Below are 25,940 nucleotides of genomic sequence, written 5' to 3' on the forward strand. Positions count from 1 at the left end.
CCAAGGAGTCGGCAGCTGAGAGCTCTGTTTCTCGTGAGAACCAAGGTCATCGCCTTTGCAGAGGCCGGAAAGGCAAAGGTAAACACAGGCAGGCGTCTGCAGATGGCCAGGAGCAGAGGGAGGGTGAAGAGCCCGCGCCAGGGAAAAACAAAGCGTTGTTTGCTGGCACAGCTTCACCAAAGGCTAAAGGCACGTCTGCTGACCAGAAGCAGGGGGGGCAAGCTGCAAAAGCCCACGCCAGTGGAAAACAAGGTTTTGCTTGCTGGCACAGCTTCACCAAAGGCTAAAGGCACGTCTGCTGGCCAGGAGCAGGGGGGCAAGCTGCAAAAGCCCACACCAGTGGAAAACAAGGGTTTGCTTGCTGTAAAGACTGCTCCAACAGCCAAAGGCAGATTTATTATTGATTCAGGTGCGACCCGCCACGTCTCGAAGGATCGGCACCTCTTTATCTCCTTCAAGCCTCAGGAAGGTGAGATCCACCTGGCTGATGGAAGGACGTTGCAAATTGCAGGAGAAGGGACTGTGAAACTTGCAAGTCTGCACACTACCATCAGTAATGTACTTTTTGTTCCAGGAGCTGCAAGCAACTTGCTGAGCGTCCCGCAGCTTACTGGGCGTGGTTTTCAGATTTCCTTCAAGAGGAGCGTCTGTGTCATCAGTAAAGGCAAAGAGGACTATTTGCATGCAAAGTTTATGGATGGTTTGTTCCATATAACTTATGACGACACTGCTGTTGTATCTAATACTGATTCTTGTTGTGTTGCACAAACTAACAAAGTTCTTCATGCAGGTTGCATTCACGATGCGCATCGAAGGTTTTGTCACCTCTCTTGGAAGGCACTGGCCAAGATGCCAGAGGTGGTTGAGGGTTTAAACATCAAACCCTGTAAATTTCACATGAAATGTGTATCTTGTGCAGAGAACAAGGTGAAGGTTGCTCCAAAAGGCAAGGAGTCTAGCAGGCAGGCTTCCAAACCCTACCAGCTAGTGCATGCAGACCTGGTTGGGCCACTTGTGCCCTCTTTAGGAGGAGCAAGGTACTTCATGATTCTGATTGATTCTTTTTCGAGGTACATTCACGTGTTTTTGCTCGAACAGAAATCGCAAACGTTTCCGAAGTTTAAGGCATTCTGTGCTTGGTTGGAGAATGTGCACGGTAAACGTATCGGTTCTTTGTTTACTGATCAGGGCGGGGAGTTTACTTCTCAGCAGTTTGAAGCTTTCCTGACTGAGAAGGGAATCCAGCATGACATGTCAACGCCCAGATCGCCATGGATGAATGGGCTTGCGGAGAGAGCAATTCAGACATTGCTGCAAGGAATAAAAACCTTGTTGCATGATGCCAATCTCCCTGATAAGTTTTGGGGGGAGGCTCTGGGGAATTTTGTTTATTCTTTTAATCGCAGATTGTCATCGCCCATTGGCTGTACCCCCTATGAGAAGATGTTTGGCAAAAAGCCCAACATCAAGCACATGAGAATCTTTGGTTCTGACATGTGGGTACGCACACAACAAACCAACAAGCTTGGGAAGCGTGGGGCACATGGTTTGTTCATGGGGTACGAAAAAGGTGCATACAGGGTATGGATGACTAACTCTAAGTCCATTAAGTTCACAAGGAGTGTTGAGTACAATCCTAAGTGGGGGGAAAATGTGGGAATTTTCCAGAGTTACCCAGAGGAGGATGAAGGTGATGTCAAGCAAGCAGCTAAAGCTGAGGAAGCTGCTGAAGAGGATGAGGATGAGGATGATGATGATGATGATGATGATGTTGATGATCAGAGTTCGGATTCCAGTTCAGTGGGCGGCGCTGCTGCTGGTGTCAGTGACAGTGATGACACAGCAGACTACAAGAGCGCACAGGCCTCAGTCAGACCATCTGATGCGTCTGACAATGAACTGGAAGAACCACTGTTCACCATTGGTCATTTTTCTCCTAAGAAAGAGGAGATGAGTCCAGAAGACTTGCGTCTAGTACGTAGGTCTGAAAGGGCGACCAAGGGCAGACCTCCAAAGAGGTATGCTGATGAGTTTGCTAAGACAGCAACTGCTGTTCTTAGTAGCTCAGAGAAGGTGTGGGAACCTTCAAGCTTCAAAGAGGTTCAGGAGTTAACCTCTAAAGATGCTGAGCCTTGGCTTAATGCCATGAAGGCTGAAGTTGATTCCTTGAACAGGAACCAAACTTGGGAACTGGTACCGGTAGTCCCAGGAATGAGACTGGTTGGCAGCAAATGGGTCTTCAAGGCCAAGACAGACCAGAATGGCAAGGTAGTCAGACACAAAGCCAGATTGGTTGCCAGAGGTTTTTCACAGGTACCAGGACAGGATTACCACGAGACCTACTCTCCCACAGTCAAATATGAGAGCATTCGGCTGATGCTCAAGATCGCTGCGGAGGAGAAACTGCATGTTTCCCATCATGACATTAATACAGCTTTTTTGTACGGGATTTTGGGGGAGGAGCTGTTCATGCTTCCACCTGATGGGATGGAGATACAGAAGGGAATGGTCTGTAAACTGCGGAAATCCTTATATGGTCTTAAGCAGAGTGCCAGGTGTTGGAACACAAAACTCACTGAGACATTGCTTTCTCTAGGTTTTCACCAGGGCAAAGCTGATCCATGTGTGTTTGTCAAGGAGGAGGGGCAAAACAAACTGTATTGTTTATGTTTTGTTGATGATCTTCTGATGTTTTGGAAGAATCAGGCTTTTTATCAAAGCACCCTAGCTCAGCTGAAGGAGCACTTTGACATGAAGGATCTTGGTGAGGTATCCAACTATCTTTCTCTGCAGATGGAGAGGGACCAAGCAGGTAATTTTCTGGTACACCAAACACAGAAAATTGCTGATGTATTAACCAGGTTGAATTTGGTTGATGCAAACCCAGCAGACACACCGATGGTGACAGGTTACCAGGTAGACAGTACTGCTGAAGCGTTTTCTGACACAACGCTGTACAGATGCATTCTAGGCAAGCTGAATTTCATTGCCAGATGTTCAAGACCTGACATAGCTGTAAGCTGTAATCTGCTTAGCAGACATGCCAACAATCCTACGGTTCAGGATTGGAAAGTTCTGAAGCGCATAGCCCGCTATTTGAAAGGGACTATGCACTACAGGCTGAGATTCACCAGTCAGAAGACTGGAGGTCTTGAAATCTTTGCAGATGCAAGTTTTGGAAGTGACACCACGGATGGTACAAGCACTTCTGGAGTATGCTACATGTACAACCACTGCCTGTTTGACTGGTTGTGCAAAAAGCAAACAACAGTGAGCCTAAGTTCCTGTGAAGCAGAACTCAATGCTCTGTCATTTTCACTCATGGATTGTGAATGGTTGATGCAACTGTTTAAGGACATCAGAGTGTCTGTGAAATGTCCTGTACAAGTGTATCAAGACAATAGATCGTGTTTGGCTTTGCTGAACTCCGAGAGTTGCAAGCAGAATACCAAGTACTTGCAGATTAAGCTACATCGTGCAAGAGAGTGTATTCAGAAAGGACTTATTCAGGTGTCCAACATGGCAGGAAATGAAATTCCTGCTGATCTGTTGTCTAAGGTTGTTAACAGAGAACAACTTAAGGTGTATGCACAAAGGTTGCAATTGGGTTGAACCACAGGTACTACAGGTTACACGGAAAGGGGGAGGATGTTAGGATATTTCCGTTCCACCTTAAAAGGGAGCAGGCTTTGGGAGTCACAGAGTCTGCGCATGTCCTGTTCACAGGAAGTTTATGTTCTGCTGTTGTTCCTTTCATTTTTGCCAGTTGGTCAGAGATGCTGACACAGAACGGTCATGTTTTCTTTTGTTCTGTTCTACGCTAAATAAAGTCTGTAAAATATGCTCTTCTGCGGTGCAAGCTTTCTGCTGTGTTTCTGCTGATAAACATTGTGCACAAGCCTGGAATGTGGGAATCTATTTCTAAGGCTTCGTGCCGCTAACTGCTGGATCTGCCTGTCTACGGGAGATCGATGGACGTCCGACAGCCGGCTTGGGCCATGATGGACTATATCTCCCTGGCAGTTTCCCAACAGAGGATTCAGCTATTGATGTTATGTACTGGAGCTGAGAGGAGGACATTTGTCAGTGTTTTTATGTGATTGCTATCAAGTTGATTATTTTTGTGTGTGTTCTTTCATTTAGTGAGCTTGTAAAATGTAATAAAATTAAAGGAATGGCACAAAGAGTTGACTGGTCACCCAGAAAGTCATGTAAAATAGTACTATCAAGTGAACAGTTATGAAGAAATTAGAATAAAAAATGGTGAAAACTTAACCAAAGGTGGCATTCCTACATTTTTCATAGAATCATAGAGTTGGAAGAGACCACAAGGGCCATCGAGTCCAACCCCCTGCCAAGCAGGAAACACCATCAGAGCACTCCCGACATATGGTTGTCAAGCCTCTGCTTAAAGACCTCCAAAGGAGACTCCACCACACTCCTTGGCAGCAAATTCCACTGTCGAACAGTTCTTACTGTCAGGAAGTTCCTCCTAATGTTTGATGAGGTGTAAGGAGACTTAGACAAGGAGAAGGGGACGACAGAGGACGAGATGGTTGGATGGTGTTCTCAAAGCTACCAGCATGAGTTTGACCAAACTGCGGGAGGCAGTGGAGGACAGAAGTGCATGGAGTGCTCTGGTCCATGGGGTCACGAAGAGTCGGACACGACTAAACGACTAAACAACAACAAGGAGACTTAGTCACTACAAAATCAGACTGGTAAAGGCAGGAAAAGGTGCAAAACAGCAAGTGACGATGGAAGAACTGAGAGACTGTACCTATGTGACAGAAGAAAGTCATCTGGGTGTATACAAGATGACATGGCGCAACGTAATGTGAAGTTGACTGCTAGCACTGTTCAGCGTAGATTGAAGGAATATGGTCTAAATGCTAGAATTCCATGGAATAATAATAATAATTTATTATTTCTACCCCGCCCATCTGGCTGGGTTTCCCCAGACATTCAGGGAGGCTTCCAACAAAAGATTAAAAATACATTAAAACATCAGTCATTAAAAACTTCCCTAAACAGGGCTGCCTTCAGATGTCTTCTAAATGTCAGATAGTTGTTTATTTCTTTGACATCTGATGGGAGGGCATTCCACAGGGCGGGCGCCACTACCGAGAAGGCCCTCTGCCTAGTTCCCTGTAACTTGGCTTCTCACAGTGAGGGAACCGCCAGAAGGCCCTCTGGGCTGGACCTCAGTGTCCGGGCAGAACGATGGGGGTGGAGACGCTCCTTCAGGTATCCTGGACCGAGGCCATTTAGGGCTTTCAAGGTCAGCACCAACACTTTGAATTGTGCTTGGAAACGTACTGGGAGCCAATGTAGGTCTTTCAAGACTGGTGTTATGTGGTCTCGGCAGCCGCTCCCTGTCACCATTGTTTTAAAAAAGGGCATTGTTATCTCTCAAACAAAGGTTGAAAAGATTAAACTGAGCTAAAACCCATGTGAACTGGACAGCGGAACTATGGGACAGTGCTATTTGGAGTGATGAAACCAAAATCTCTTTGCTTAGTAGTGGTGGCATGAAATATGTGAGAAGAATCAGAGGAGATTTACAGTGGTGCCCCGCAAGACCAATGCCTCGCAAGACGAAAAACTCGCTAGACGAAAGGGTTTTCCGTTTTTCAGGTGCTTCACAAGACGAAGTTCCCTATGGGCTTACTTCGCAAGACGAAAACGTCTTGCAAGTTTGTTTCCTTTTTTGTAAAACTGTTAAAACCCAAGGTGCGACTTGACTTCGGGGAGCAACACATAGCACGCGGTGTGGTAGCCTTTTTTGAGGTTTTTGAGGACTTTGCTGATTTTTGAAGCTTTTCCAAAACTTCTTTTGCAGCCATTTGGTAAGTTAAACTTTTAAAACTTTTTGGGGGGTTTTTGGATTTTGGGTTGGGGTGTTTGGAATTCAAGGACTTGGTGTTGGGGAGAGGTTTGCAAGAATCTGGGAGCTTGTGTGGGTTTTTTTCTGCATTTTTATGATTTTTTGTGACCATTGGGGCACTCAGCTGTTTTTTTTTAAAAAAAATTCTGGGTTTGAATTTCTGCGTGGTGGGTGGCTGGGGGAACAGTTGAGGAGGGGTTTGCAAGAATCTGGGAGCTTGTGTGGGTTTTTTTTTTGAATTTTTATGATTTTCTGTGACCATTGGGCCATGTTGTTTTTTTAAAAAATCTGGGTTTGAATTTGTGTGTGGTGGGTGGCTGGGGGAACAGTTGAGGAGGGGGTTGCAAGAATCTGGGAGCTTGTGTGGGGTTTTTTTGAATTTTTATGATTTTCTGTGACCATTGGGCCATGTTGATTTTTTTTTTAAAAAAATAAAAAATCTGGGTTTGAATTTCTGTGTGGTGGGCGGCTGGGGGAACAGTTGGGGAGGGGTTTGCAATTTCTGTGTGGTGGGTGGGTGGCTGGGGGAACAGTTGAGGTTTTTGAAGACTTTGGTGATTTTTAAAGCTTTTCCAAAACTTCTTTTGCAGCCATTTGAGGATTTTGAAGACTTTGGTGATTTGCAGCCATTTCGTAAGTTAAACTTTTAAAACTTTTTTGGGGGGGTTTGGATTTTGGGTTGGTTGTTTGGAATTCAAGGACTTGGTTCTGGGTTTGAATTTCTGTGTGGTGGGTGGCTGGGTGCTTTTGAATTTTTTTGATGTGAAGCACTGATTTTTTTTTCTTTTTTCTGAGTTTACGAAGGTAGGAGCTGTGCTGCCATGGGACCCAAGAAGACTGCTGCTGCAGAGGCCGGCGAGAGGAAGAAGGAGAAGGTGACGCTGGAAATGAAGAAGGAGATCATCCGGAAGCATGACGGTGGAATGCGTGTGACAGACCTCGCCAGGGAGTACAGCAGGAACCCATCGACCATTGGCACCATCCTGAAGATGAGGGAGAAGATCCTTGCGACTGATGCAGCCAAGGGAGTCACCAGGATCGTGAAGAAGCGCCCAGCTGTTCTGGAGGAGGTCGAGAAGTTGCTGCTCATCTGGTTAGAAGAGAAGCAGCATGCAGGGGACACAGTGACTGAGGCCGTCATTTGTGAGAAGGCCAAGGCCTTGCACGCAGACCTCGTCCGGGAACAGCCAGGAACCTCAGGCGAGCCAGAAGTCTTCAAGGCAAGCAGAGGTTGGTTTGACCGGTTCAAGGCAAGATCTGGAATCCACAGCGTGGTCAGGCATGGAGAGGCTGCCAGTTCTGATGTTCCTGTGGCTGAAGACTTTGCAGCGGAGTTCCTGGAGGTTGTGAAGACGAAGGGCTACGTTCCACAGCAGGTCTTCAACTGCGACGAGACCAGGCTGTTTTGGAAGAGGATGCCCAAAAGGACTTTCATCACACAGGAGGAGGCCAAGTTGCCTGGCCACAAGCCCATGAAGGACCGTCTGACCCTGCTCTTCTGTGCCAACGCAAGCGGCGACCTGAAGATCAAGCCCCTGCTGGTGTACCACTCGGAGAACCCACGGGCCTTCAAGAAACACAAGGTTGACAAGGAGCAGCTGAGTGTCATGTGGCGATCCAACAGTAAGGCTTGGGTCACACGTGTGCTGTTTGTGGACTGGGTCAATCTTGCTTTTGGCCCTGCTGTCAAACAGTACCTGCTGGACAACGACCTGCCGCTGAAGGCTTTGCTTCTGATGGACAATGCTCCTGCTCATCCTAAAGGCCTTGAGGAGGACTTGTTGGAGGAGTTCAGCTTCATCAGAATCATGTTCCTGCCGCCTAACACCACGCCACTGCTCCAGCCGATGGATCAGCGGGTCATCGCCAATTTTAAAAAACTCTACACCAAGGAGCTTTTCAGGCGATGCTTCGAGGTGACTGATTGCACCACCATCACCCTGCGGGAATTCTGGAAGGACCACTTTGACATCGTCACCTGCTTGAAGATGATCACCACGGCCTGGAATGGGATCAGCCAGAGAAATTTGAATTGCGCTTGGCGCAGCCTGTGGCCGGACTGCGTGGCACCAAGTGACTCTGATGCACCAGAGTCAACAGTGGTGCAGGACATTGTTGCCTTGGGGAGGACCATGGGCCTGGAGGTCACAGAGGAGGACATCAGCGAGCTGGTGGAGGAGCACGACCACGAGCTGACCACCCAGGAGCTGGTCGAACTGCAGGCAGAGGCTGCGCAGGAGCAGGCCTCGCTGGAAGAGGAGGAAGCAACTGAGGAACGGCTGTCCTCCAAAGAACTGAGGGACATTTGCCTGAAGTGGAAGGATGTGCAGGCTTTTGCACAGCGGCGCCACCCTGACAAGCACGTGGCACATGACCTCGCGAACACTTTTGATACGAGGGTCATGTCGCCTTTCAGGGAGGTGCTGAAAAGGCGGATGAAGCAGCAGACCATGGGCAGGTTCTTCAGCAAGAAGCAAAGAGTGGAAGAGGAACCTTCTTCGAGTGGTCCCCCAGAGTCTTAGAAAATGTACTGTACACTTTGTTGATTTTTAAATGTTTTTCTGTCATGTTTAGAAACTTAATTTATTGTTCCTTCAATTTTTGAAATGCTCTTTACAGTATGTGTGACTTTAAAGAGCACTTAATAAACTCTTGTTGTACCAAATTTGGCTTTGTTTGGACTTTTTTTGACCATAGGAATGCATTAATTGAATTTCAATGCATTTCTATCGGATTTCGTGCTTCGCAAGACGAAAAATTCGCTAGACGAAAAAACTCGCGGAACGAATTAATTTCGTCTTGCGAGGCACCGCTGTGCATCCTACTTGCATTACACCTACCATGAAACACCCAGTTAGTGTTATGATCTGGGGTTGTGTGACAGCAAAAGGTGTGAGCAGAATTTGCATCATTAATGGGAATGTAAATGCCCCAAAATACATAGCCTAGAGACCTTAACCCAGGGCTCAGCAAACCTTTTCAGCAGGTGGCCGGTCCACTGTCCCTCAGACCTTGTGGGGGGCCGGACTATATTTTGAAAAAAAGTAATTAATGCATTCCTATGCCCCACAAATAACCCAGAGATGCATTTAAAATAAAAGCACACATTCGACTCATGTAAAAACACAAGGCAGGCCCCACAAATAACCCAGAGATGCATTTTAAATAAAAGGACACATTCGACTCATGTAAAAACATGCTGATTCCCGGACCACCCGCGGGCCAGATTTAGAAGGTGATTGGGCCGGATCTGGCCCCCGGGCCTTAGTTTGCCTACCCATGCCTTAACCCAATCCAAAATCTATGGAGCCGACTAAAGAACCTTGTTAGTCAGAAGCAACTCAGCAATAAAACCCAATTAATAGAGGCAATAATTCAATCTGGGTTTCACATTATTATAACTGCAGAACTAAAGAAACTTGGTTCACTCCATGGGAAGGCGTTGTAAGACCGTAATTAAAGCTAAAGGTTACCCAACTAAGTATTAACTGACATGGTGAGAATTTTTGTATATCTCATTTTTTCTATGTGTTTCATGTTTCTTCTTGATGACTGCTGTAATAAATAATCCTTCATAAAATTTATTGCATTACATTCTTCATTAAATTATCTTTCCATTGATATATAATTTTATGGTATTACTCCAAAAAATAGTGGTGTTATGAGCCATCAAACCTCGGAGATACACTTTTTCCAAAAGGTTTCCACAATTTTGGCCACTAGTGTATACAGAGTGCCTCACAGAAAGTAAACTTTTCGTTCAAGAAAAGCTTGCTTTGCTGTGTGTAACTATGAATTTCACATTGGGCAGCATGGACACCACAGAGTGCAGACATCATATGGGGACAGATAAAGGGAGAGCAGCATTAAAGAAAAGAAAACCAGATTCTGTAAGTGAGAGCAATTAACATAACGGGGAGACTTGTTTGGAACAAACAGTGACTGATTCCCTACACCGGCAAGCAAGCACCATCTCGTAGCAAAGTGATTGGAAGACCCAGCCCCAGAAATCTTTTTGTCTTTGCAGACAAGTTATTTATGATTTACTGTACAGAGAACACAGACAGGCAAAGCAGCAAAAGCTTCCCACAAAGGTGATAAAGGATTTGCCCATCTGCCACACACCTTTGCTTTGGGCAGTGTACAGAGAAGAGGCAACATGCAGAGCATCCCAGAATGGCTTCCCAGAGCCCATCACCAAGAGTATCCTGCTACTGATGCCACTGTCCACTCCACACCTGCTCTTTCAATCTTCCAGGGGTCATCCAGATGGTGAACACAGGAGCAGCCACCTCACTGCTTCACTGGAATTTTATAGGTGCCACAGTAACACTCACTTGCCTTGTATGGAGGCAGTGGCCCCCTTTTTCTCCCAGAGTCCCACACCAACATTTGGAAGGCATTCTGCTTCCCACGTAGGGGACTTGAGAGGGTGGTGAAGGGGAGGGGGAGAGACATGCTCTGCTGCTATGGGGGTAGTTAGGAGGGTCAGAGCCCAGACAGAGGCTGGTGGGAATGCAGTAGCAGAGGAAGATACTCAGAGGCAGCGGGGAGCAACCTAGAAACCAAGTCAGGACTGGGGCTCAATTTCATATACTTGTCTCTTTGGAAGTATAAGTGACAGAGAGGACATAGGAAGTTGCTTTGTGCTGCTGAGGACCATTGGCCCAACTTTCTCAGTATTGCATACCCTTGCACACCCTTCAAGTATCCCTATTTTCCAGGGAGAGTCCCAGAATTACGAAAGCCATCCTGGCTTCTGATTTGATCTGGGAATGTCCCTGTTTCCCCATGTCAGTGCTGCCGCCACCAAATTCAGGGAGGAGCCGGCACTTGTCCTGAGCTGCGGCAGTGAGGGAGCATCCTGTGGACTCTCCATGGCCATTGCCGCCGCCACCAACCCCCTCCCTTGGGTAGCGCATAGCGGCTGCTGGAGAACGGGTGAGGATGTGGAATGTTGGAGGGCAGAGTATTAGCTACACTGAACCACTTCCCTGAGGGCACCACTGAAAACTACAAAGGCTTACATCTCCAGAAGCACTGGTGTCCATATCACATTCACTTGGGTATCACTCATTGGAGCCAACTCCTTGGGGTTGAGGTACATTCGGCCCAGGGTTCAAAACGAACACGTGCTTTTTGCAATTCAATAGTGCCACCTTGCAACCAAGTTTAGATTTCCTGTTGCAATGTTGCGACTAAAATCTCCAGCAAGGGCAACATCCCTAAGAGCAAGCACAAAAGCTGAAAACCTGTTACCAGGTTGTTGAGCTTAAGGCACTCTGCAAGAAGCCTTTAGATACGCAGGAAGAAGAAATCTGATTCCATTGTGCTACTGTTTGCAAGAGCTGCAGAGCAAATTGTCTGCTGGTCTGCTGTAGAAAAAACAGCAGAGCAGCTGGTTTTTTCAGCCCACCCCCACACCTCCCCTCCAGAGCTGCTTGTGTTTAAGCAATGACCTTGGTGAGATAAAGAGCTCAGCCAAGAACAGCAAAGCCAGAGGAACAGAGGCTCCGTCTCCATAGCAACAAGACCAGATTTACATACCTCACAGAAAAAGGGGACTATGACTCAGTTGAGGGAGTCAGTAAGTAGACTTACAAGACTCTCCCCAGACTCCAAAAAAGATCCAGAATAAACGGTCCTTAGAACAGAAGATGGACCAACAAAACAAAGATGCTGCAGATAGTGTGGAAGCTATGGGACTTAGGGAAAACTTCCCACTGACAGGCACAAAGGCTCATAACGTAGTATCATGCTGCTCCTTTGCCTCTATGCTGACCTTGGAATCCTCACACATGTTCATCAGTGGATGAACCATCAGGAAGACTTGATCCACTAATTCAACTTGGCTCAGATAGAGAGAATTTATTAAGAGAGACTCTGAATACAGTCCTGGATGAACATCAGACAGACCATAATGGTGACATGAAAGAACTTACACCACATATGCATACAGGCTGTGTGGACTATGAAGTAGACCTGCGCACGTTATACAAATCACACCACAGCAGCGAGCATCAGGAATCTGCAAACCTTAAATATCTGGCACAAGAACTTCTAGAGAATGGTGAGCAAGAAACTGCTGTGCAAATATTTCCTGCTCGGCAAGAACAGCTACATGGCCAAAAGAAAAACTTGCATCTACCTGATGTTTCTTCCCAGGAGACTCTTCAAGAGTTCGACCTTCCAATATTATTAAAAGAGTCAGAGCAATTAAATAAAGATGTTCCAATTGAAGGATTTTACAAAAGCCAATCATTTTGTCAAATGAGACAACCCGCATAGAGACCCCAATGGAATGACTATTATTGTTATTCATTCATCCAAGGTCCATGGACTGTTACAACAGTTAAAACACAATTATTTAAAAGCAATTTGAAACAATTTACTGTCACAGAAATAAGGTGGCTTCTAAAAATATGCCCAAGCAGGCAAATGCATAATTTTGCAGCCAGCCAACCCTTGTTGATTTTTTTTTTTTTTTGGGGGGGGGTGGAGGCAACCAGATGGGGAGAAATGGATTCAAGTCCCTTTTTAACTTTAAAAATTCAGAGTAACCCTGGATCGGTCACTGTTTCTGAGACCAGTCAATCTCACAGAGCTGTTTGGTGGATAAAAAGTGGGGTGAGGAGGGAATAAACCTTCACCAGCACTAGGTACTACCGTTGCTAAGATTGGTGGTGGGGCTAACCTGCCCCCCCCAATGTTTTATTCAAGTAAACGCCCTTGCATGCTTAAGTTACAGTATAAAAAAACCCCAATTGTGCAACGATACAATATAGCTCTGTATTTAAGATACTATCTAAAACGCTCCCCACTCCAATCCCCAGCAAGTGACAGGGTCATAGCCTGTCCCATCAGGCTCTCCTTTAAACCAATTCAGACCACTGTTTACACAGACTAGCAGCAACCATCCAGTTTCACACAGAGGACATTTCCAGGGCCACCTGGAAATGCTGGGGATTTAAACTGGGACCTTCTGCATGTGAAATACTGTATATGCTCTACCAGGAAATTATTTCAGCCTAGGTGGTTGCAGTGGGGGTGGGGAAATATAAATGGGCAGTTCTCTGGTGGGTTGAAGTATGTGTCATAGGAGGTCAAACACACAAGAACCCTCTCCTGCGTGTGTGCAGATCAAGAAGGAAAGTCACATATTTGGGGGCTCTCCCCAGGTGTGTATTAGAAGGGAAGCAGCAAATGCATGGGGTGTTGTTGTTTTTGTGTGTGTGTGCGCGCGCAAGAGAGATAAAAAAAATGGCGGGGAGACTCTTCTGTGCTGTTTAGCGGGGGAAACAATCATATGGGAAGAAAATACAGAAAGGGGGACTCCTGTGTGCCTGCTGTGAGGGGGAAACTGAGTTGCATGGAGAACAAATGAGGTGAGAAAATATGTCTGTTGAGGGCATGGGCGTAGCCTGTTGGGATATGAGTACTACGCAGCTGCGAACAAGCAGTTCAATGTTTACATCACATGATGGGTCTAACCGTGGGACAGGATGTTCCAAGCAATTCTCAGGGATTTGTTCTCTGTCTAATATGCGACCTTCCTGTTGTTTGTGTCGAGGAAGTCTAACGCAGTTGCTCGGAGGAGACTGAGTAAGCAGACATGCTTTTTGTACAGTGTACAGTCATGAATAAAGTAGAGAGGAAATAGTCTACTTTCTGACTGTTTTCTTTCTCCTGCTGCTATGCAAGGGGGAAGGGGGTGTGCACCTTTCATCAGGGAGGTGTCGCCTATCAAGATCTCCCTGGTCTGCCGGGATGCCAGCCAGGGTAGGTCACCGGCAAACAGGCCCCAACAAGCCTGGGAAGATGAGCCAGCCTTCCCAAGGGGGCCAGTTTCCAACAAGTGGTAGCACGTGGATGGTCGAGGCAACAAGGCACAGCTAAGGGGGGCAGCTGTCCCCCTAAATCAAGTAAGTCCATACAAAATACTTAGATGAGGTTCCGCCCCCCCCCATAAATCCTGGCTACGCCCATGGTGAGGGGCAAAAAGTCAAACACATGCAGTGAGGGGACGGGGTCTCTGCGTGTCCGTCAGGAGTAGAGATGTAAAATTTCCGGAAATTTTGAAGCCACGAGGAAAAAAACGTTTCCCCTCTGTTTTTGTTGTTATTGCAGAGTCCTGTGCACAACGGAATGACGAACAGTACGTGCCACATGCTTAAAGTTGCTTTATTCTCAGTTCAGTATTGAGAAATTACAAACATGCATCTTGCCTCTGCTGGAGCAGAGAAGCAACCATCCTTCTCCTCGGAATAACGAACACGGAGAGAACACAGTGAAAAACAGGAAACCAGTGTACGTCACATCCAGCTTCCCATTCCCGTGGGAAAACCCAACAGTACTCTGACTGTGGAATGTAAACATTGTCTTGTGACAAGCACTTTGCTGCACAGTGAAGAGAGCAGAAACCAACATCCTCCCCCTTTCCGTGAACATCACTGGGCAGCGTGTTCGTACAATATCAGTACAAACCCAACTTCTGTACATAGGTACAGTGTTGATCCCTTGAGACAATCTTGGACAATACATCAGCAGGAATTTCATTACCTGGCATATAGGACACCGTTACGAGTCCCTTCTGAATATATTCCCTAGCATGTTGCACCTTCAATTGCAAGTGCTTCGTGCTTTGCTTACAACCTTCCGAATTCAGCAAAGCCAAACATGCTTTGTTGTCCTGATAAACTTGGATTGGACATTTGACAGGAATTTTCATGTCTTTGCACAATTGTAACAACCATTCACAATCCTTAAGTGAATAAGACAGTGCATTCAGTTCAGCTTCACAAGTACTTAAGCTAATTGTTGTTTGCTTCTTGCATGACCAATCAAATAGACCCTGATTGTACATGTAGCAAACTCCAGACGTACTTTTCCTGTCTGTAGTGTCACTTCCAAAACTTGCATCTGCAAAAATTTCAAGACCACCAGACTTTTGATTGTTAAATCTCAGTCTGTAATGCATAGTGCCTTTCAAATAGCGTGCTATGCGTTTCAGAGCTTTCCAATCCTTAACAGTAGGATTGTTAACTTGTCTGCTTAGCAAATTACAGCTAACAGCAATGTCAGGTCTTGAACATCTGGCAATGAAGTTTAGCTTGCCTAGCACACTTCTGTACAGTGTAGTGTCAGAAAATGCTTCTTCAGTGTCTTCTACCTGATAACCTGTTGTCATCGGTGTGTCTACAGGGTTAGCATCCATCAGGTTCAGTTTGCTTAACACATCAGCAATTTTCCGTGACTGGTGTACTAGAATGTTACCACTTTGATCTTTCTCTATTTCCAGAGATAGGTAATTGTTTACCTCACCAAGATCTTTCATGTCAAAGTGCTCTTTCAGTTGAGCTAGGGTGTTATTGTACATTGTGACATCTTTCCAAAAGAATAAAATATCATCAACATAAAACAAACAATACAGTTTCTTTTGCCCCTCCTCTTTGACAAACACACATGGATCAGCTTTCCCTTGCTGAAAACCTAGAGAAAACAATGCTTCAGTGAGTTTTGTGTGCCAACACCGTGCACTTTGTTTGAGACCATAAAGGGACTTTTTCAGAGCACAAACAAATCCCTGTTTTACCTGTACGCCATCAGGTGGAAGCATATAAAGTGATTCACCTAGAGATCCGTACAAAAACGCTGTATTCACATCGTGGTGACTAATGTGAAGATTCTCCTCTGCAGCTAGCTTGAGTATAAGCCTAATGCTCTCATATCTCACCGTGGGTGAGTAGGTCTCGTGATAGTCTTCACCTGGTACCTGTGCAAAACCTCTGGCTACCAATCTGGCTTTGTGTCTGACTATCTTGCCATTTTGATCAGTCTTCGCTTTGAAGACCCATTTGCTTCCAAGCAGTTTCATTCCTGGAACTACTGGAACTAGCTCCCAAGTTTTGTTCTTTTCTAAGGAATCAAGCTCAGCCTTCATTGCATTTAACCATGGCTCAGCTTCCTTAGAATCCAAATCCTGGATTTCTTGGAAACTTGAAGGTTCAAATACCTTCTTGGAGCTTTTAACAGCTGCTACTGCTGTCTTAGCAAATTCATCAGCAAATCTCTTTGGAGGTCTGCCTTTAGTGGCTCTTTGTGACCTGCGAATCAGCCTTTGGTCTTCAATACTCTCCTCTTCCTTCTTAGGAGAAAAGTGACCTATTGTGAACAACGGTTCTTCCAATTCCTGATCAGAGCTTTCAGAGGGTCGCATAGAGGCTTTCGCACTCTTGAAATCCTCTGAACTATCTGATTCAGTTTCAGACTCAGAATCAGAACCTTCATCAGTGGGTGTGGGTTGTTGTTGCTTATCCTCAGTCTCATCACTGTCATCAGGATAACATTGGAAAATTCCCACGTTCTCCCCCCACTTGGCATTGTACTCAACACTTCTTGTGAGCCTAATTGTCTTAGAGTCAGTCATCATTATTCTGTAAGAACCTTTCTGATAACCTAGAAAGATACCATGCAATCCACGTTTGCCTAATTTGGAGCTTTGTGGTGAATGAATCCACATGTCAGAACCAAATATTCTCATGTGTTTGATGTATGGTTTCTTGCCAAACATCTTCTCATACGGGGTACAACCAATCGCTGAAGATAACCTGCGATTGTAACTGTAAATAAAACACGAGAGAGCTTCGGCCCAATAACTCTCTGGAAGATTGGCATCATGCAGCAAGGTTTTTAACCCTTGAAGCAATGTTTGATTTGCCCTTTCGCAAAGTCCATTCTGCCATGGCGAGCGAGGACTGGACAAATCGTGTTGAATTCCTTTCTCAGTCAGAAAAGCTTCAAACTGCTGAGAAGTGAATTCTCCCCCGCGATCTGTGAAAAGAATTTTTATCTTCTTACCATGCACATTTTCCAACCAAGCACAGAATTCCTTGAACCTTGGAAAAGCCTCTGATTTCTGCTTGAGATTGTACACGTAAATATACCTGGAAAATGCATCAATGAGAACCATGAAGAACCTATTGCCACCCAAAGAGGGCGATAGTGGACCAACTAAATCAGCATGAACAATCTGGTATGGTTCTGTAGCTTGCCTACTAGACACCTTACCTTTCGCAGCCATTTTCACCTTGTTTGCTGCACATGCTTTGCACTTCATGTGGTACCTGCAGGGTTTAATAGTCATACCTTCAACCAAGGTAGGCATTTTCGATACTGCCTCAAAATGCAAATGACCAAATTTCCTGTGAAAATCATGAATACATCCTGCATGCAAACTTTTGTTGGAACCTGCAATGCAACAAGTATCATTCTGCACAACATCATCATAATACAAAACAAACAAACGATCAACACATTCAGCATGCAAAACATAATCGTCTTTCTTTGTGATGGTGCATTTCTTGTTCTTGAAGGAAACGTCAATGTTCCGTTCATTCAGCTGCATCACACTTAGAAGATTGTGTGTGGCATCTGGAACATAAAGTACATCCTGTATTGATAAGTCCAAACTGTGAAGAACAACAGTTCCGTAGCCTTGACTTGGGATCGTGTGGTCATCCGCCTGGTGAATCGCACCTTCCTGCGGTGTAAAAGACACGAACAGTCTCTTATCGTTGCACATGTGGTGGGTAGCTGCTGAATCAACAACGAAGAAAGATCTAGACGTCTTCTGGACCTTTGCGACCTTTGGAGTGAAGCGTGAGACCATTGCCTTGTGCTGCGTTGTCCTGGACACCGGACCTTTGCCTTTGCTTTGGCCTTTTCCACGCGATGAACCTCCGCTGCGCTGCTCTGTCTTGGCCCTGGGATGTTTGCATTCCCTCTTCATATGGCCTAGACGTCCACACGAGTAGCATTTCACTGCCTTCAAGGCTTTGGCGCCCTCTGGTGGTTCCACTGCACTCTGGGATGACGTCTGTGAAGACTCCCCCTTACCCATGCAGCTAGCACCCCGGCGATCTGCTTCATTCTGGATCACGGCAGTAACATAGGCTACTGTGAGCTGAGCAGTTGGTTGAACAGCAATCTGAGTGGCAACGGACTCCCAACTTGGTCCCAAAGAATGTAGTATCAAGAAGGAATACACAGCCTCTGGAAAGTTGAGTCCTCTCTGTTGCAACTCATGTCTCAGATTCTGCATCTCCATCAGGTGTTTACGCACATCTCCACCTTCAGCAAGAGCCATATCATGCAGCTTGGCATAGTAGTACATTGAGGAACCAGCTTCTGTCCTCAAGTGAGCCTCTCTTAAAGTGTTCCAAATTTCTTTGGCTGTGGTCTTGTCACGCAACAGACAGAGCTCTTCTGGGGATACTATCAACATAAGCGTTCCCCGTGCTTTTGAATCCTTAGCATTCCATTCAGCTGTAATTGGAGCTGGGGGGTTGTCTGTAATAACATTAAACAGACCTTCTTTCCGCAGAATTGCCTCTGCAGACTGCACCCACTCCGTGTAATTTTTCTTATTGAGCTTAGGAATCCCAAAAGCATCAACCAGCTTTGCATCAGCCATCATTGCTGCTTTAAACAAGCTGCGTCACAGTACTTCAGCTTCTTCCAAAAGCACTTTTAAAGAGTACTTTCGTTTTCCCCAGCCATTGCCTTTATCGCGGCAAAACGGCTTTAAAAGTTCAAAGTCCAGCCATAAAACCATAAATTAGAAACTGGCAGGCTTCCCGGCTGCTCCGGGCAGCATGAGCACATACCTTCATCAATCAAACTTGACGCGCAGAGCAGATAACGCGATCCGTTCCTCTGTACCTCTGCCGGCATTCCTCAGCTTGATTTACGTCCTTCTGGGCCCGGAACCAAAATGTTGTTATTGCAGAGTCCTGTGCACAACGGAATGACGAACAGTACGTGCCACATGCTTAAAGTTGCTTTATTCTCAGTTCAGTATTGAGAAATTACAAACATGCATCTTGCCTCTGCTGGAGCAGAGAAGCAACCATCCTTCTCCTCGGAATAACGAACACGGAGAGAACACAGTGAAAAACAGGAAACCAGTGTACGTCACATCCAGCTTCCCATTCCCGTGGGAAAACCCAACAGTACTCTGACTGTGGAATGTAAACATTGTCTTGTGACAAGCACTTTGCTGCACAGTGAAGAGAGCAGAAACCAACAGTTTTTTCCCGGGGGGAAATGGAAATTTTGGAAAAATTGAAAAAAAGGTCAGTGTGGAGTAGTTTTACAAATTGCATAAAACACAGTGTAGATAAAAGTATTATGCTTGCAATAAAACAGGTAACCAACCCCTTTTCCTCAAAAGCAACAAAAAAAGCAAGAAACCATCAACATTAAAAATAATCAGATTTGCCCCTTAGAACCAACAGCAAATAAATTTAAGGTCCACCTCAATATTTAAGCTCCATAGAAGGTCTACCCTTTGAGTAGTGCTTAAAAAAATAATCCAAAACAAAATCCAAAACAAAACCAAAACCAGAAGAAACAACATATACAGTTTATTCTATCTCATTTTTTGAACTACTGCTATCATTTTCCATTTCTTCTTCCTCTTCCTCTTTGTCATTTTTCTCATGGACTTCTAAAAAAAGGCTTTGGGGGAAAATGGGGGGGACACCTGTTTTTCCCCCTGTTTCCCCCCAGGTCTTTCAATCTCTACTTGACCACAGGCAGCGCAAAGCATAAGGCAATTTTTCTGCATGCCAGGCCAAGAAGTAACCAACATCCAGTTACTGAATAGTATGTTGCACTACGGCTTAAACTCTGAAAGGAAAAGGCGTGTATGTGGTTTTTTTATTGAATTTGTTATTATATATTATAAACCGGACGCGGGTGGCGCTGTGGGTTAAACCACAGAGCCTAGGACTTGCCGATCAGAAGGTTGGTGGTTCAAATCCCCGCGACGGGGTGAGCTCCCGTTGCTCGGTCCCTGCTCCTGCCCACCTAGCAGTTTGAAAGAACGTCAAAGTGCAAGTACAGTGGTACCTCGGGTTAAGTACTTAATTTGTTCCAGAGGTCTGTTCTTAACCTGAAACTGTTCTTAACCTGAAGCACCACTTTAGCTAATGGGGCCTCCTGCTGCTGCAGCACCGCCGGAGCACGATTTCTGTTCTCATCCCACTCAGCAAAGTTCTTGACCCGAGGTACTATTTCTGGGTTAGCGGAGTCTGTAACCTGAAGCGTATGTAACCCAAGGTACCACTGTAGATCAATAGGTACCGCTCCGGCGGGAAGGTAAACGGCATTTCCGTGCGCTGCTCTGGTTCGCCAGAAGCGGCTTACTCATGCTGGCCACATGTCCCGGAAGCTGTAAAGCGAGATGAGCGCCACAACCCCAGAGTCGTCTACGACTGGACCTAATGGTCAGGGGTCCCTTTACCTTTATTATAAACTGCATGATGGTAAGAGAGCTTTCTAAACAGTTTACAAAAATATACAACGGAATATTAAAATGATTGATAAAACACAGTTAAAAGCAGGTATTTAAGAGTATTCAAAAGATCTTTAAAGTCAGCAGTGGTAAATCACATGCAGCTTCTACGTGTTCAGATGGGCTGCCCCTAACGAAAATGTTTTGAGCAGCACCCAGAAAGAGTACAGTGAGAGCACCTGCCTGGTGTCAGTTGGCACGGGGCACCAAAGTGTGGGTGCTGGAAGGCCGGGGGGGGGGGAGGAAAAATTGGGGGGAGGGAACAGGTTTTTTCAGTTCCCCCCCAAGCCACTTTTTTTCAGGAAAAAAATTGGGGGGAAAGAGTGTGTGGAATATTCAACCTATATCAAACTTTTTTTCCCATTTTTCCGGAAAAAGCGGCTCTGGAAAAAAACAGAAAATACCTGGGGTTTTTCCCCATTCCCCCCCCCCCCAGGCCTTCCCATCTCTAGTCAGGAGAGAAACAGCCATATATAACGAGAGCACCCCTCTCCTGGCATGGGGGAGAGGAGGAGAAGCAAAGGCACCTTCTAGGATGTGATAGAAATGACGGGAGAGGAATAAAAAAAAAGTTGTGAGGAGTAGCTGAGAGAGAAGGAGAATAGAAGCACCAGCACCCCATAAGAATAATTCATGATAATTAACTGTTGTTATGATGATGATTTTTTGTACTCCCCCTTACCTGCTTCTCCGGGCAGGAGTCTCCGAGGCAGTCAGCTGCACTCTCTCACTCCTTCCCAACCCTCACACCGCCAGCCCGTTCTCCTGTTCTGAGGCTTTGCCTCGCTCCCTCCAGGCATTTCCGGTCGGAGTGGCCCAGCCCACTCCGCAACAGAAAATACTCATCCTAGGAGGTGGCCCCGCTCTCCTTCTGTCCCGCCTCTGACCGGAAAGAGTAAATTTTAGACCAGTATTAGGAAGAAGCCCGGAGCCACTTCCGGCTCTGCTTCCCGCTTCTCATTGCATGAGCTTCCTGAGTCCAGCATACCTTGAACCTTCACTGGGTGCCCATTTGGGAGTTCAAGCACCACCTCAATGGCAATTGCTGCTCTTGGAGAATCTGGTTTGGGCACATTTATTGGTTGTGCGCTCGGCTGCTGTGCCCGCTGATTGGCAGCCAAGCGTTTCCGTTTCCCTGCTCCGGAGCTTGGGGTTCCTCCTCCTCGCCCCCCACTGCCTCCACCATTCCTTGCCAGGCCTTTCTTTGTGGGCAGACTCTGGCAAAATGTCCTGGCTTTTGGCAAAGGAAACATTTCTTGGTCATTTTTACATCCTTTCCCTCCTTTTTGCGACTCTCGCTGGCGTTTGAAACTTCCTGGGCGCGCGCACCGCCTATTTCCATTGGCTCCGCCGGCGGGGAAGGCTGCCTAGGCATTCTAGGAATGCGGTAGTCATGACAACGCTGCTCTCTCCCTTCCCACCTCTCCTGAGCCCGCGCTTCCTGTCTTACTCCAATCGCAAGGGCTGCCTTGGTCAGATGGTCCATAGACTGTGGGCGGGGTGCGCGCGAAAGCTCATCTTTGACCGTTGGTGACAACCCCTCCTCAAATAGCATTTGTATGGGTTCCGCGTCCAGCTGCCACCCCAGACGATGAACAATCATTGCAAAACGTGACCAATAGTCTCTAACTGACCCTTCTCCCTGCTTACAGCTTAGCAGTTCCTGTTTGGTCACACTCTGTTCCACATTGCTACTGAACATAGCGTCCATCGCCTGAAAGAATTTCGATAGATCCTCCATGGCGTCATTCTGCGTCGCCATGAGCGGTCGAATCCACTCTCTCGCCCCGTCCTGCAAGTGCCCCACAATATAAGCAACTTTGGCTGCGTCATTTTCAAAATCATCTTTCTGCAGCTTCAATGCATATTCTATTTCTGTCCTAAACGCCCCATACTCTTGAGGCTTTCCCCCAAACTTGTGCACCAGTCCCGGTACCTTCCTCGCTATGGGGGTGGGTTTCCCCTGAGCATCCAGCGACCGTCGTTCTTCCAGCCTTGCCGTCAGGATGGCTTTGTGCTCTTCCAAATCGCGGTTTCTCTCCTCCAGCGATTGGCCTCCAGCCGCCCCTCCCATGGCTCCAGCTCCTCCGGTCTTACTCATGATGCCCCCTTCTGCTTGTTGCGCACGAGCAACCTTCAGAGACAGACAGATTGCTGTAGTGGTTGGGAGTTACTTGTGCGTAATCCTGCTCTGTTTGAGCATCGGATTGCCTGGTTAAACCCTCCGGACTACGCAGCCCATATTAGCGTGGCTGCCCTTAGTCACTTGTAGAATCTGTCTGTGGGCGTTTCTTAAGGCGTTGCCAACATAAGAGTTGTTTGACGCCCAATCGTTTCCGCCTCTCACTGCGCGGGAGTCTCCTGCGCAGGGTGGGCGTGGGCAGTGGGGTGCTTGGGCTCTCCTCGCTAACTTCCAACGAAGAGTCCTGGAGCCCCTGCACCCCCCTGTCCCGTTGCTCTCCTGGATCCCTGGTGTTACACTCATTCTCTTCCCCTTCTTCCCGGCTAAGTCTCCCTCTAGCGCTTGGACCTTCCCCTGCAGAATCAGAGACCCTCTCCTTCTTCCCTGCCTCTGATGGCAGTTCCCTGACATTGGATTTCAATTGCTACAAGTCTTCCTTGTTCATCTTTAAAGATAAATTTAGTTGATAGGTTCTCCTTTGCATAGAGAACCACTCCTCTTTTTTTAACTTTGTCCGATGAAATAAATTCTTGGCCTAATTTTTTGTTGCTTAATAATTTCCTGTGTAACCTTGTCACATGCGTTTCTTGTAAACAAATCAAGTCCAATTGCTCTTTTTTCAATAAATGAAACACTCGTCGCCTTTTTCCCGAAATGTTGAGGCCATGCACATTCCAGCTCAGGGCCCAGCGGTTCTGTCAATTCTAGTTCAGCCTTAACTTGTGAAGGACTAGACATTGTGTGTGAACCCTTCTCAATGACTGTGTCAGCAGAACTCTCTGAGCTCTCTGTGTCACTCTCAGTATCAGAATATTCATCTGTATTGACATCAGTGGGAAATGTGTGGAGAACCTCTCTCTCCTGTCTTGGAGTGCTCTCTAGAACTTTGTGAGAATCACCTGACCAGATTCAGACAAAATTACTCTGTAGAACCCATTTTCATAACCCACAAAAATGCCTTTGGCATTTCTGACCCCTTTTGGAGTATTCACACTCACATGAGATCCAAAAACCTTAAAGTGTTTTACCGAAGGTTTCCTCTGGAACAGTTTCTCAAATGGAGAACTTTCCATACCTTTTGGAACCTTCCTCAACCATGTGTAACAGAATGAGTTTAAGGACTCAGCCCAGAACTCTTGTGGCAAATGTGAACTAAGCAATTGTGCTTCCATGCCTTTCTGCAATTCTGTGTTCATCTTGACACACATACACTCTTGTTCCATGAAGCTTCAGAGACAGCAATCTTATGCTCTATTTCATGTTTCTCTAGGAAATCCTGAAAATCCTGTGAAAGAAAAAATGGCTTTTCATCTGTGAAAAGATATTCAATATTAGCATCATGAACAGTCTTAACCGTATCACAAAACTATTTAAACCTTGCTAAGGTTTCTTTTGGTGTCTGTAATATGTAAATTCATACATAATTAGAATAGGGATCAACAAATACAAGATAGTATTTTGCACTGCCTCTAGAGGGTGCTAGAGGACCAATTACATCAGCATACACTCGCTGAAAAACAGTGTTAATCTTTGTTGACTTCTTCTCCGTGGCTCCTTTGGATACACCTGCAAGAGAAGACATTTTAGACTCACATGCATTGCACATTTTGTAATCAGACTCTGCAAAAGTCAACAAATACAGTCCATCTTTCTCTTTGGGAGAAAGATACAACTTTCCGTCTTTAAAGATTCTGCATCTCTCCTTATCATAGGATAACACCAACCCTTTCTTTGTCATCTGAGAAACACTCAACAAATTGAACATAGTAAACGTTACTTATAGTCAAATTCAGACTTTCCAGATAAACAGTCCCGATTCCAGTCGCTTCCATCTCTTGACTGTTGGCCTGTTTCACAGTGAAGCGTTGATTCTCAAATGTAGAAAATAACTCTCTGCGTGAGGTCAGATGCTCTGTCGCGCCCGTGTCGATAATAAAAGCATTCTCAACCGATGATGAGGCCTTTGGCGACAACAGAGCTTTCGCTGGTCTTGCCTGTGATTTGGCACAACCCCTGCCTGTAGCCTCTGGCTTTGTTGAGCCCCCTTTGGCTTCTTTAGGCTGACGTGCCTTTTTACAATTCTTCTGAATATGCCCAGGCTGGCCACAATTATAACAACAAACGACGTTTAGAGCTACAGCCTGCTCTCCTCCAGCAACAACAGTGGGAGTGGTTGAACTGCTAGCTTCACTCCCCCCATCAGCAACAGCTATTGCAGCAAGTCTGTCTCTTTCATTCAGAACAACGGAACAAATTCTCTGAACTCTCAGATCAGCAGCAGGTAGCGATCCAAGCTGACTTGCAACCGTTTTGTACGTTTGATTCAAGCTGCTGATTATCATAAGACAAAAAATAGACTCCTCAAGAGGAAAATTTCTTTGCGCCATCTGCTGGCGTAGAAATTGCATCTCTGTCAAATGCACTTGCACATCCTCACCAGGCTTCAGTCTCATGTTTGTGAGCTTTTCAAAATGCAGCAGCGCTGTGCCAGCGGCGTCTCGCTGATGTATACGCTGAAGCGTGAGCCAAATCTCTCTCGCAAATTCCAAATGGGATATATGCACTAACTGATCGTCAGCAACACACAAGACGATAGCAGACCTTGCCTGCACATTAGAGTCATTCCAGGCCCTTGAAGGTACTGCAGAAATGGGATTTTGAATCACCCCAAATATTCTCTGTCTCTCAAGTAGGGCTTTCATTTTAAAAGACTATGAGGAATAATTGTCATTTGTTGGGGGGGGTGGATAAGGCAGACCCGCCCCTTGCTTGGCATCCATCTTGATCCCAATGTACAGCTATCAGCTACGAGCCGTAAGCCTTTGGCAGCAAACAACGCTGAAATATCCAACAGCCTTTGAGCTGCTCAACTCCGGCTTGCTTCCCTTTTGCCTTTGAAGCTTAACGAGCCCATAAATCAGCCCAAAGTACTCACGATTCCTTGGCGGTTGCCGACAATGGTTATCAGCACTCCCCCAGAATGCAGGAATGTGGCTTTCTCGCTGTGTTTTAATCCAAAAACAGCAGCTCTTCGAAGAACCGGAGAACCATTCAATCCACGTTCACCAGGCAGCCATCCATCAGGAACTGTCAGAGGTCCGTGGAACGTAGCAATCAGCAAAAACGCTTTCACCCGGTGCTTCAGCCGTCCTTAGTCGTCACTTGTTGCCACAGCCATCCATGGTGCTACCATTTCTTGGCACAACCATCAGCTCTGCTACCATTTGTTGGAAACTGGCCCCCTCGGGAAAAGCTGGCTCCACTTCCCAGGCTTGTCGGTGCCTGTTGCCGGTGACCTACCTTGGCTGGCATCCCGGCAGACCAGGGAGATCTTAATAGGCGACACCTCCCTGATGAAAGGTGCACACCCCCTTCCCCCTTGCATAGCCACAGGAGAAAGAAAACAGTCAGAAAGTAGACTATTTCATCTCTACTTTATTCATGACTGTACACTGTACAAAAAGCTTGTCTGCTCACTCAGAATCCTCCGAGCAACTGAAGAAGTCCTCCCGGAC

At 46.2% G+C, this 25,940-nt stretch overlaps 1 protein-coding gene and 1 long non-coding RNA gene across 2 annotated transcripts in view; one reads left to right on the forward strand and one right to left on the reverse strand.

Moving 5' to 3' along the window:
- LOC308577862 overlaps positions 1-21,065 on the reverse strand; it is a 59,113-nt gene extending 38,048 nt beyond the window's left edge. Inside the window, exon 1 of the long non-coding RNA XR_014003729.1 lies at positions 20,926-21,065. This is a non-coding gene — a long non-coding RNA (uncharacterized lncRNA). The remainder of the gene's footprint in view (positions 1-20,925) is intronic.
- Positions 6,354-10,742, forward strand: LOC308578055 (tigger transposable element-derived protein 1-like; the record flags this gene model as incomplete). Its single annotated transcript, XM_081178339.1, has 3 exons — positions 6,354-6,520; positions 6,683-8,307; positions 10,686-10,742. Exons 2-3 carry the CDS (start codon positions 6,709-6,711, stop codon positions 10,740-10,742), a joined length of 1,656 nt encoding a protein of 551 aa, XP_081034465.1. The 5' UTR covers positions 6,354-6,520; positions 6,683-6,708.
- Positions 21,066-25,940: the final 4,875 nt, after the last annotated feature.

Source organism: Podarcis bocagei (assembly GCF_964188305.1).
Source record: "Podarcis bocagei genome assembly, chromosome: W".
Classification (NCBI taxonomy): Eukaryota; Metazoa; Chordata; class Lepidosauria; order Squamata; family Lacertidae; genus Podarcis; species Podarcis bocagei.